The sequence below is a fragment of the Canis lupus genome, chromosome 9, assembly GCF_011100685.1.
Source record: "Canis lupus familiaris isolate Mischka breed German Shepherd chromosome 9, alternate assembly UU_Cfam_GSD_1.0, whole genome shotgun sequence".
NCBI lineage: Eukaryota > Metazoa > Chordata > Mammalia > Carnivora > Canidae > Canis > Canis lupus.
The window spans coordinates 56,336,559-56,350,033 of NC_049230.1; the positions used below are offsets into that span (position 1 = coordinate 56,336,559).

At 46.1% G+C, this 13,475-nt stretch overlaps 1 protein-coding gene across 12 annotated transcripts in view; it reads right to left on the bottom strand.

Moving 5' to 3' along the window:
* Positions 1–13,475, bottom strand: part of RALGPS1 (Ral GEF with PH domain and SH3 binding motif 1) — a 295,437-nt gene that overhangs the window by 169,169 nt on the left and 112,793 nt on the right. For all 12 annotated transcript variants that reach the window (XM_038549311.1, XM_038549317.1, XM_038549310.1 and 9 more), the window contains 2 exons: positions 9,681–9,770; positions 6,774–6,866 (listed from right to left, as the gene is read on the bottom strand). In XM_038549311.1, the coding sequence (XP_038405239.1) occupies positions 6,774–6,866; positions 9,681–9,770 (183 nt within the window). The remainder of the gene's footprint in view (positions 1–6,773; positions 6,867–9,680; positions 9,771–13,475) is intronic.

The window sequence follows — 13,475 nt, forward strand, 5'->3', positions numbered from 1 at the left end:
CCAACTCTTGCATCTCTTCCGCACATGACTTCGGGCACTAAGTTGCTGTGTTGCTGGCAGTAGCAGATGCCCCGCTGGCCACAACTGAAAGGTTTATGGTTTGTTTTTTGAGGTCAGGAAGTAGGTGTGAAGTAGGTATGAAACCTTTCAATATTTGCTGCTGTTGCCAAAATGCCTCTACAGTGTCCTCTACACTCTGCAAATATGCTCACTACCTGTGAGCACTCTTTAAGCACCATACTCTCAAATATAAGTTTCCCTCAAAAAAACACCCATCAAGGCTTTCCAATCCTCTTATCCCAGCTCTGCATCTCCCCTGACTCTCAGGGACCGCTGGAGTTCAAAGTTAGGAATCCAGATGATGGTTAAAAATTGGCTGACAGGGGCACCTGGGTGGTTCTGTGGTTGAGTGTCTGCCTTTTGCTCAGAGTGTGACCCCAGGTGCCGGGATTGAGTCCCACATCGGGCTTCCTGTGGGGAGCCTGCTTCTCCCTCTGCCTATGTCTATGTCCCTCTCTGTGTGTGTCTCATGAATAAATAAATATTTTTTTAAATGGCTGACAATATATGCATTATTATAAAACTGGGGGTGGTGAATGAATGTTCAAATGGCAGGTTAAAAAGAATGGCATCAAAAAGGTTATATTGGAACTTCTCACTTTGGAGGAGTGGTGGGTGCAGAGATTCCAACCAAGCAAGTGGTGGGGGAGTATGAAAAAATGGTCTTTAATCAAGAAAGTGAAGACACCAGAGCTGTTCTGAGGTGATCACCCCAGCAGTGCTGTGAGTAAGGGCCAGAGTCCAGGAGCAAGAAGAGCAGCCCAAAGATGGTGATGATCTCAGCTCAGAGACAACCCGGCCTGGCTCATTTGAGAACGATCAAGGAGAATCAAAAATAATGCTAACAACAATAACAGCAGCAGCTAATACTCACCCAACACAGTTCCCATGTGCCAGACAGTTCTAAACATTTTTTCAATTATTTGCTCATTTAACCCTTACCACAGAGGCAGATCCGAGGCTGAGCCTGGGTATCTGATTCAAGAGTCTGCTCTTTTTTTTTTTTTAAAGATTTTATTTGTTTATGCATGAGAGAGACACACACAGAAAGGCAGAGACAAAAAAAAAAAAAAAAAGGAAAGAAAGAAAAAGAAAAAAAAGAAAGGCAGAAACACAGGCAGAGGGAGAAGCAGCCTAATGTGAGGACTTGATCCCAGGACCCCGGGATCACAACCTGCGCCAAAGGCAGACACTCAAACACTGAGCCACCCTGGCACCCAAGAGTCTACACTCTGAATCTCCATAGGACACTGCCCCTCATTGCTTGGCCTGGGGTCCCCACACCAATTCAATTCTTGTATACAGACCCCACAGGTGCCCAAGGTCCAAGCTAGGGTGACAGTTTCCCATAGGTGACTTTTTTTTACTCATGCATTTATGGGACTCAGGCTGGACAGAGATTTTCTGATGAGTGACACTTGAGGGTTCTCGGGCTCCTATGCGTAGCTGAGTTCCAGCCCTCCATGTGCATGGGGCCTGCAACCTGGACTCTCCTCCATACACACATTAGAACCCTAGTGCCAGCTGCAAAGCCTACACACAGTGGTCTCCCTCAGTTGTGCTCACGGTCCTGACTCTGAGAACACACTTTATTTCTAGCACATGGTGACTTCCCTTTCTTGGCTTCTAGTTCAGCTTTGCATCTTGGTTCTTAATTTAGTTGTATTTTATCCAGCATTTATTTGTGTTTGTATGTTTGGAGCTGGCAATCGGGAGGGAGGGGCTTATTCCCCATCAGCTCAGTCTACCATATTGCCTCAAAGTCCAAAACACAATCTGCTAAGAGAGTCTTCTGGCACTCACTATCACTTCCTGGAAACCAAAGTTTGATTTCAGACATGCCAAGCGTGAGCTGTCAAAGGAACATGCAGCAGAGGGCTGTGCAGGGAGGCGTGGGAACACGGGTCTAGGACTGTGGAAGGACGCCGAGCATGAGCTGAGGAGACGGCCTCTACTGGGCACAGAAGTGATAGTGAAGCTCTCTGTGCCGTGGGATCCACAAGGAATAGGAAGTGAATGAGAGGGCAGGAATTGGGGTCAGAGCCTCACAGAATATGTCTATCCAGTGGGCAAGAGGAACAAAAGCAGTCAGGGAGGATCCAGCTGTCAGAACAGTGAAGAGAGGCCTAAGCCAAGGAAAGGAGATTTTTCAAGAAGGGGCTGATGAAGCATCCAATGTTGTGGGAATGTGAGGAAGGTGAGGGTCAGCAGAGTTCATGACTAGGACTTTCTGAGGAGCAGCGCAGGCACAGCTATGAGGAAGGGCATGAGAATGAGTTATTAGAGGTGCAAACGTTGGTTTCCTCTGCCCTCCAACTCCTCACCCCTTCACCCACTTTGCCTCCCACCTGAGCCAAGGCTCAGGAAAGCCCGAAACAGGCAGCCTGTGCCTACCACCACCTTCTCAACAACCTCAAAGGAGGGCACCTGAGGCACTACATTAGACACAAGGAGCAGAGGCACTTCCTGAATAAAAGACTCCAAAGTCGGAATTATGTGAATGCCACACATCTGCCTTCTTAGATATCTGTGAAGTAACTGTTCTCCAAACTGCAGCGCTTGATCAACCTGTGGCTCTCAATGTCTGGAATCAGAGCCCCGCTCCTGGGAGGCTCCTTTCCAGGTCTCCCCACCCTGCAGACCAGGCCACCTGGCCCACTGGCTATGATTCCCCCCACTGCTGCAGATGAGTCAAACTGCCTGGATCAATTCAGTAGGAAAGAACAAATCATGATAGGAACATGCAGAAAGCCAGCAGTGTGCTTCTGTGTGTGTGTGTGTGTGTGTGTGTGTGTGTGTGTGTGTGTGTGTGATGTGCAGCACATGACTAGAATTACCGTAAGGAGTGACTCACCCAAACTCCAGGAATTCCATACCCCCAGGTCACTCGTGAATAAGTCAGCCTCCTCCTGGGATCACTCTGATCAGAGAAAAAGCTTCAGCATCGTCCCAGTTGCTCAGGCCCGAGACCTAGAAATCCTCTTTGTTCCTCTTTTCTGACATCCCACCACACAAACCTGCCAGGTCTGTCTCCTCATTTCCTGTCTACTGCCACCTCCCTATCCCAACCAACATCACCTTGCTTCTGGATGCTGCCTGGACCTCCCGATCAGGCCCCATTTCCCATCTTGGCCCCCTGCACTCCTGCCCAGTTTGTTTTCCACACAGTAGCAACAGTAATTTAAAAAACAAAAAACGAAAAGTAGCTGTAAGCCAGATCACGTCTAGCTCCTGTTTAAAACCCTTTCCTGCACTTGAAATAGAACATGACTCCTGTCCTAGGCTAGAAGCCCTTCCCAATGGGCCCACTGCCTGTCCATGGCATCTTGCACCAATCTCCTCCTGGCCCACAGCACCCCTGCCACACTGGCTCTGAGTTTCTTGATGGCACCAAGTTTCTTCTCACTGATTCTTTGCACTGGCTGCACCCTCTTCCTGGCACGGCTGGCTCCTTGTGACACTCAGGTCTCAACTTAGCTTGGTCTTCCTTCTCAGAAAGGCCTTCCCCAAAGCCCCAGACTGCAGCAGACCCACCCTCCTGTCTTGGTCTCCCATGCCACTCCCATCCCCATCTGACAACTCTTTGCTCACTACTTCACACACTCAACAAATGTTTATCCAATACTTCTTATCCCAGCAAGATGGGACACGTCTTACTCCTCCCTCAATAATATGTCCACCTCCTCTGAATAACACAAAAGCCCATAAAAACAAGCCCCTTGACCAGAGCCTCAAGGCCTGGCATGAAAGAAGAATTTGGTAAATACTGGATTTGTAAAACGAGTGAGAGCTGCATGGTAGTACGTACTCAAGAAATCAGAATTGACCAATTCTGTCTTGCCTACGTCGCATGGCCTTGAAGCAGCCAGTAATCCAAAGAGGCCCCATGCTGGGATGAATCAGATCCTGCCTATGTTTTCCCAGGCCAGCAGAAGGTGAGTTCCTCCCTGTTTGCACATCAGCCAGCATTTATTAGGGCCTACTATGTGATAGCCTGTGCTCCAGGTCAGTCTCTGATCCATGCCAACTCAGTCAACTGCTGGCACTCTGCAGCCAGTCATGGCCAGGTCAACAAGCTGCCCTGCCCTACAGCTAACAACCAACTGGTCCCTGCTGGAGTTCATCCATGGTGCAACCAGTGGCAGTCTCTGCCCACACCCATAACTCCTTTTGGTCTAGATTTCCCAGATATCCAGGGTTTCAGTGCAACTTCAGGGACAGCACTCAGGGAGGACCTGAGTGCCAGCCTCAGTTCTCCAGCCCCACTTCCCACACAATGCATGTGCCCCTCTCTCCCTGCCGTGAGCCCAGCCAGATTCCAATATCAGCCTCCATCACCAAGCCACCCAGAACACTGGCCAAGAACATGGAATACACACTCCAGCAAGGCAGGGCTGTGTCACAACAGCTCCAGCACTCGCCAGCCCTGTGATCTTCGTCAAGCCACTGCACCTCTTCGAACCTGTTTCCTTCTCTAAAAAATGAAGAATCCAGGGGTGCCTGGGTGTTGCAGTCAGTTAAAGCATCCAACTCTTGGTTTTGGCTTAGGTCGATCTCAGGGTCACAAGATTGAGCCTCATGTCAGGAGGCTCAGTGCGGAGTCTGCTTGGGCTTCTCTCTCCCTGTCGGTCTGCCCTCCCCACCTCCTCTCTAAAATAAATATGTCAATCTTTTTTTTTTTCTTTAATGAAGACTATAAAGGCACTGATCATCTGGGCTACTATGGTAGTGCCTCCTGCACTCCTGCTCCTCTTGGCTCTGCGGGCCCATGAGGTCTCTGTAATACCAGGTCAAGGGAAAAGTGGGGAGGGGGAAACAGCTCTTTTTTGGCAATATTTCTATGGTGAATCTCATTACCAGAAATAACAGCAAAGGAAGGATAAGATCCAGCACAACAGATATACACAATGCCAACAACAAGCACACACCCAGCTGGGTGCCACACCTCTCATCATGAAGGCAGGCAGTCAAAGGGAGAGGCAGATCTATGGACAAAACCAGAGTAGACATCCTGTGTGCTTGTAGCACAAGGTGTGGAGAGAGTGTCAGAAAGAGATGCAGCCACTGCTGATGCCACTGGGCTGGGGTGATCTGGATGAAGGTGAAAAAGGATGAATTTGGCCCCCTCCATTTCTCAAATGCTGTGCCAACCACTGTCCTAGGATCAACAGGATAGATGGGTTGAAAGTGGCTTGCAAGACTCCCTGCCCTCACCAACTGTATAGCTTCAGTGGGTCACAGAGAGTTACCACATTGCTGATGATAAGGTTTGTGCATGTTGAGAGTCATAATTCATCTCTCTGAGTTTGCATATAGCTCCCAGCAGTCCAAGAAACAGTAACAGCATCTAAATAATGGAAAATTCATTTGAAAAAGACTCTCTAGGGAACTTTTGAAAAAAGCCTCATGGCTCAGATGGACTCAGGGACTCATAAGCCTGGCAACAATGGGAGAGACCAGTGGCTTCCAAACTTGCTTTCAACCTCCCAAACCACTGCTCCACTGAAATTTACCCAGGAGCCCAGTCCATCAAACTGATGCAAATGGAGCTGCTTGGGTGGAAACAGTGCCAAGGTAGCAGGTCTCTCCTCTCTTCCTCCTCTCTCCCAGCCCCTCGTGGCCCTCAAGGCAGCTCCACAGAACCCTTGGGGCTCCACGAAGCACTGACGTAAAAGCACTGATCTAGGCCAACCACTGAGTAGAGAGAGGAAAACAAGTCCCACAGAAGTCATGCTCTGAACAGTGGCTGAACACAGACCCAGTTTCTGACTCTGGGCTCAGACTTCTCACTCCACTTTGCTAGGGCTAGGTCTATGGAAAATTGTAATTTAAAAAACAAGGCTCATTTCTGGTCACCTACAACATAATCCCTAAGTGTCTTAAAGGCCCCTGAATTAGCCAAGTATGAAACTGAGCCCAGCCCCGTAGACAAGCAAAAAAAAAGTTCGGAAATGAGTTGCAGAAGCACAGCTGACAATTCTATATAGTTTCCTTCAGTTCCATGGGACATAAACAGGTCTTGAAAGGCTTGGGCTGTGTGGCTGTGGGAGACCCTGGACCAGGCAGGCCAGGAGGTGAATGCTAATGAGCTATGGAAATAGCAATTACTTCCCTCATGTCAGGCACTGTGCCAAGCTAAGGAGGATAAAGAGGTCTGAGATATTTTTAAAGTATTTTTACAGCAGAAAAACTTTCCTACAGACTCAATTATATAACTATCAGACTCCACCTCTGAGCTGAAATTATCCATGGCCTTCAGGAAAAAAACAAAACAAAACAACCCCCCCTCCCTTTCTTCCTACATGAGGGCCACAGGTTTCTCCAGAGACTCTTAGCTATATGGCCAACCACTCAGGGCAGCTGTGAACCATCAGCCCAGAGACCTTCCTAAAGGCAATTTGGAGCCTATCAGAGAAGAATGCCAGCCAAGTGGAGGGCCGAAGTCATGTCACTGGCCCAGCCACCACACGTGATGTTTTAGGGTCCAGGAAGGTCCACTCAAGAGGGCTCCAACCCCAGCCATGTCGGCATCCTCACAACTTCCTTGTCCTGAAATGGGGCTGAGGTCCCCTGAAGGAGACAGGATGCCCAGGAAACCCACAGTAATCTTCTGTCACTGGCAAAGGGCAGACAGTCAGAGGAAGCCTTCGGGGCTCAAGGAATGAAGAACTCTACTAGTGAAATGAGAGCCAAAATCAAAGGGATTAACTTACAGCCCAGGTTTTTGTCAGCCTGAAGATGGGTGCACTTTGTAATGCTGATACCACAGACATGAGAGAATGAAGGTTGTTGAGTTCTAGAAGTTTCTGAAAAAAGATATGGAATAGATTATTTTTCTGTTATTAACAACAGAACAAAAACATGCTCAACTGTTACCAAATGTCATATTTATGAAATTCAATTATACTTAAAAATATCTCATGTAGAAAATATAGTTCTATGGAATTCATAGAAACCATATGCTCTTCTTCTTTCAAATTGTCAAAAGGTGAGTCTGCATCAAACACAGTTGCAAAAGTTTATAAGCTGACTAATCTGGTTGCTGGACAGAAATGTGGCTCAGAATAAGGTTTGATAATGCCCTTTATGTACTTTTTTCAACGAATCGGAACTGTCCCAGCAGGCTTTTGTAAACTGAGGCCTCAGCTGTACCAACAATATCCACGTGGGTCTTCTGCGACTACCTTACATCCCAAACGAGGGGCTGAAGGAAGATGCTACCAATCTGTGTGATCCCCCTCAGCTAGGAAGACACAGCTCTGGCTTCTCTGTCACTTGACCATGCTCCTTTGAACCAGACCCCACATTAGTGAGAACATTTGCATTCAAATCAGTTTCACACAAGTTCCTCACCGTGGAAGACAAGAGTAGGGGACAGCCAAGGATAAGCGCAGAAAGATATAACTGCTCTGGTTCTAAGTTTGGTGCTGAGGGAAACTTAGCGGGACTAGGGTTCCACTTCTCATTCTTGGGAGCCAGTGAAGTTTGGACTAGCAAGCGGGCTCCATGGAACAAACAGACCTGGTTCTAATCCCAGCTCCCAATATCTACGTGAAATGCAGTGAGTTAGCTAAGACTTGGCTGGCTCATACCTACAATGAGGAAGATAACCACAGCATGTATGCTACATGGGACAGTGTGTGCAAAGCACCAGACTGGCACCTGGCACCAGGGTGAGTGCTCTGTGGCTTGTGGGCTGCTCATCCCTTGTTGGGAAGACTTCTCCCCTACTTGTCCACCTCACTTGTCTTGGGTACTACCAAGCTCACATGCCCCCCTCCTCTAGTATGTCCTTCCTGACCATGCTCCTAAATCTAGGGAGCTTAGGGCCCCTGACTATGCATTCCCACAGCAGTCTATGCATGTCCTTAGTACACTGGCCTGTAGTTGCTTTTACCAGCTTCTCTTTCACCCATGTGAAAGAGACCATGTGACCATGTCCATGGTCTCGGGACCATGTGTTCCCGAGAGCAGGGGTAAAGCTCTATCTGCCATCATATCCCTAGTGCCTCATACAGCACACAGTAGGGCCTAGTGAAATTGAATAAATAAATAAAAAGCCCTTATGCCTAGTCTTTACAGCTCTGTTCCTACTCAGAGATTTCTCCTTTACCATACAAGTTCATATTTCCTTTCTTACATCTTTTAACAATCTCTAATTGTTTCCTGTGTGTAATAACAGATTCTCTGAGAGGACTGAATTTCATCCTATGTATCTGAATGGCTATGCCTGTCACACAATTTCTTTTAGAGCTGAAGGTCCTCTGGGAGATCCACCCCTCTCATTTCATAGATGGGAAACCAATATCCAGAGGAAGGAGGGATTGGTACCAGAACACACTCAGGGCACAGTGCCAGTATGATGAGCCATCACAGGAAGATGGCAGAGGTAAAGGAGGGCTCAGTTTGGATTCCTTGGAGAGGCACCACAAACTCATTTCCTGAAAGCACTGGAGGGCTGGAACTTCGTCCCACTTTCTCGTGGCCCAGCGTGAACTCCCTGACAGTACAAGCATCGTTAAGCCCAGCATGGTCCGGAGCACTTCAGAATGCACAGGATGTGAAAGTGTCTGTTGTCCCTGACATACTCTAGATGGATGCCCTTAACCTTCCCATGAGGGGCAGCAGAGCAGCTCCCCTGAGGGCAAAGAGATATGCTCTAGCGCACTCGCTATAAGGCCCTGGGCATGGACACTCACCTCTACAAGTGGGAGAATGACAATGTGAACATCAAACACGATCATTTCAGTAAAGTGGCTGCTATGATGCCTGGCTCATGAAGGGCATCAGTGAAAGCTGACCGGCCTAGGATCTGGGTGGGAACACAACACGTGCACACACCATGCCGGGAGCCAGACAGAATAGCAGCATGCTGCCAAGATGCAGGCAAGCCTGGTGGTCAGCAGCAGCACATAAGGAGGAGCTGGCACAGCCATGTAAGTGATGAGAGTGGTCTGGGAAAGCCCATGGCATCACTGCCTGGCCTAGCAGACATCAGGGAACAGAAGGGGAAAGGTGGGGTACAGACATAAGCCTGGTGCTTAACAATTGGCAAGAACAGAAACTACCAGGGCAGGGGGCAGGAGGTGGGAGTGGGGCCCAGCAGAGTCACTGGGCCTAGGCCTCAAGCTCAGGATGGGGATGGGGTGAATCTGCTGACTACAGACAAAACTACAGGATATGATGGTATCACAGAGCCCATCAACCCCCAGTGCTAGCTAACTGAAATAGGAGGATGGGTGGATCCCAGAGGGAGCCCCAAGGCCTCATAGAGAGTCTGAACAGCCAGCTAAAGAGAATGGTTGGTTGCCATAAAAACACGTAGAGGGCCACACTGCCATGCGTGCATGGGGGCAGGGAGGCTGCGTGGGCACCTAAGCCAGTCTTGCAGCCTAGAGAAGTCAGGTCACAGCCCTCCTTGAACCCAGCCCAGCAGGCCCAGAGCAAAGCAGCTCTCAAAATACTGAGGAAACATTCCGGGGTAAAAAAGAAAGAAAAAGGAAGGAAAAAAAGAAGGAAGGAAGGGAAGGAGGGAGGGAGGGAGGTAGGGAGAAAGGGAGGGAGGGAGGGAGGGAGGAAGGAAGGAAGGAAGGAAGGAAGGTAATAATAAAAGAGCTTACCTTGGCTATTTTCACAAAATGGCTCAGGATTTCTGCCCTTATTTTTAAAGTCTGTGCTGTTAGAATTTCTCGTACAACCCAAAAACTGACCTGTAGAGTCAAATACACACACAAACACACACACACACACACACACACACACACACACACACACACCACACACACACACCAGATAAGTGGTTAAATACTGGACCACTCCTGTCGCCCTCACCCACCACAGACAGGCATTTCCCAGAGGTCAGGAAACTGGAAGAATACAGAATGGGGTAGAGTACAGTTAAGGGTCCCTTCACCACACCCAGCCCTGCAAATGGGGTCCTTCTTCAGCACCTCCTCTCCAACCATACACAGTGGCGCTGACAGAGACAAGTACTTTCCTCATCATGCAGAGGAGTTACTGGGCCTCCACAACATGAATCTCTCTGAAGTTGCGGCAAGCAATTTTGAGATGAACAAGACAGATCATTCCTGCTCAGAAGGATCCCAGTTGTGGGAAAATCATGGATGAGTGGATGGATGGATGGACGGATGGATGGATGGATGGACGGACAAATGGCCAAAGGTATACATTCACTGGCAGGACTACCCATGAGATCTATATCCCCAGCCAGATCCAAGATAAGTAGGATTCACCAATATTTGCACAACTGTAACAAATTTAATTTTCTAGGAGAGGTTTACCCAGGAATTTAAATGATACATAAGTGTCTTTCAAAGTTCTACAAAACAATGCAGGTGAAGGGACATGTTTTTCTGGAGACCATTTGTGCCAAAAGGACATACTGTACTTTGGGTTCAGAACATTATTCATGCTTTACAAAAAAAAAAAAAAAAAAAACAAACATTACTCATGATTGCCTTTGACAGAAATCAACATCCACAAGCCCCTGAATCCTTTTGGGAACATGCAAGTTATCTACCAGGGTATAGTTGACTCACATGACACCTTAGTACAACATTGAAGGAGTTTCCTGCCAAGAAAGTCTGGGAAGTGGTTACTTTCTTGTTTACATCTCGTTACCGTAACAACCATGCTGTGACACACAGATGCCCAAGGCTAGAATGACAGCATGGCCCAGAGAGAGAGAGCTAAGCAGAAGATGGGGATGTGTGGAGTGGAAAGGAAGGCAAGGCATCAAAAAACCTCTAAATTTTACAAAGAAAACTAGGGATATTCCAGAGTTAACAAAGTACATTTATTGCTGCAACCAAATTCTTTCTCTTTCCTGAAATATGATTACTTTTCAATGAGAAAACAAGGAAAGAGTAACCAAGAATCAAAAATTTGCTTTTTATGTTAAGCAGGAATATTATAGAAAAGTTTCTTCCGCATAATTACTTGTGGTTGCCTCCAGGCCATGCCTGGGTTTCCATAGAATCATTTTTTCCAAGGAATTGCCTAAAATTAAGTTCAGACTCAAACGTTTACTAGCCAGTTATGGAAGAAAGATTTTCTGGACACCAAATGATATGCCCATAAACCTTATATTTTAATACATGCACATTTTTATGCCACATAATCTCAAGTGTGATAGTTTAATATGTATAATTTAATAAATTTCTGCATGCCAAAAAATCACATATTTAAGGCATAATTATGGAACATGGCAGAGTTGATTCCAATCTGTAGCACACAGTATGCAGAGGCAACTGAGTCAATTCAATTCAATAGACTTTCAAGAAGCCTCTACTGTGTGCAGGCTCTAGGCATTGTGAGTCCAGACCCTATCAGCCCTTGCCTAATATGGAAGTGATCAAAGGAGGAGGCAGGATCCTCCAGAAATCACATGGCAATCATGGACACAGAAGAAGCTCAACCTAAGCGGACTGGAACATGGAGGTAGGTAGTGATAAAGGAAGGCCTGCTGGAAGAGGCAGGCCTTGAGGGATTGAAAGATGGGTAAGGCTTCAAACAGGTAAAGACAGGGCTGGGGTATGGCTGTATACACTGTGGCCAGGGAGAACTGAGTAGACCGACTGGGGTGTTGCAGGTGCTTTGTGGGATTGGGGTAGGGGGGATGTCACAGCTGGGAAGGGCACTGAAGGCCAGATGGTGGGGGTCTGGAACACCAAGGTCACAAGAAAGATTTGAGGTGCTATTCTACATGGGGAGACTTCTGGAGGTTTCCAAGCAGCGAAGTGATAGAACCTTCAGTAGGGGCAGGAACACCCATCTGGAATCTAATGCAATGGTCCAAGTGACAGGTGGGGGGCCTGAGCAAGGGCCATGCTGAATGAGATAGACAGGAAGGAGAAGGAGCAGATAAGAAAGACATTACACAGGTAAGATCAGCAAAGTTTCAAACATTTTTTATTTTCTTTCCTAACTTCAAAATCTAAGAGAAGCTTAATGCAGAAAACAAGGGACACAGAGAGAGACACAAAGGGAAGAGCTCAGTTAACAACCTCACTCTTGTATATAGACCACAACAGACACTGGTTTCTAGCCTTCTACTCTCTTTTCCATACATAGAACATACACCTGGTCTTTTTCAACTAAACCAGTATATATTCATTATATTGTTACCATAATATTTTAAAGATTTTATTTATTTATTTGACAGAGAGAAAACACAAGCAGGGGGAGCAGGAGAGGGAGAAGCAGGCTCCCTACTGAGCAGGGAGCCCACTGTGAGGCTCGATCTAAGGACCCTGGGATCATGACCTGAGCCAAAGGCAGACATTTAACCAACAGAGCCACCCAGGGGCCCCATCACAAGAATATTAGTGAATAAATATTCTTCTACAACATAATTTTTAGCAGCTGCCAAGTATTCCATCTTAGGGATGTACTACCATCATTGAGTGACTTCTTATTGTTGGATAGCTTATTTGTAATTATTTTGTACCAAACTATGCTATGGTGAGCACATTTATACATATATCTTTATGCATTTTTAATTAAGGTCTTAGGATAAATTCCAGTAAGGTGGAGCCAATAAAAGTATGTGTATCTTTTTTCAAAAGTATATATAAAAAAAAATTGGCCTCCAAAGGGTCTATTTCTTTATCTATCAACAAGTTTGAGCTGATCCCTGTCCCCATGCACAGGCAAATACTAGTTGTTACAACTCCTTTTTTTTTTTTTTTTCCCCCACTGGCCTAACAAATAAAATAATGTCTCATTGTTTCTATTTTGCATTTCTTTCATAACTATTCAATTAACATCTTTTTTTTGCACTTTTTTTCTATTTCTTGTTACAAATATTTATGGGCCATTTGTATTATTTGCCTTGTGAATTACCTGCTCATATCCTTACCCATCTTTCTATTGGGACATCTGTCCCCTTACTACAGATTAGTAAAAATTCTTTGTGTAGTTAAGAAAATACATTAGCTCTTTGTCAGTCATATATTATACCAAGAATGCAGAGAAATGAATACTTTCATACATTGTTTTGGGGAATATAAATTCATGGGGCCATTTGGAAGAGCAACTTACATATACTTTTCAAGATGTTAAACTTATATCCTACCTACTAGAATTTTTATCTCATGAAAACCCAGAAATTTGGAGGAACTAATGTACAAGGATGTACTGTTTATAAAGAAAAAGAATAGAAAAAAAATACCCATCAATAGGAAACTGGTTACATAAATAATGGTATCACCTCAGACATTGGGAAGAAATCACTATGGAAGGAAGTGAGCTGCTGGAATTATTCTGTTTAGAAGAATAGAAGTTTGTCTATTCTTCCCTATTTATGCAAACATTTAATTTATATCAGAAAGGACTCATGGATATTTATTCACATTTTGAGTTATAGCTCAAAGCTGTGTTATCTATTTTGTTGC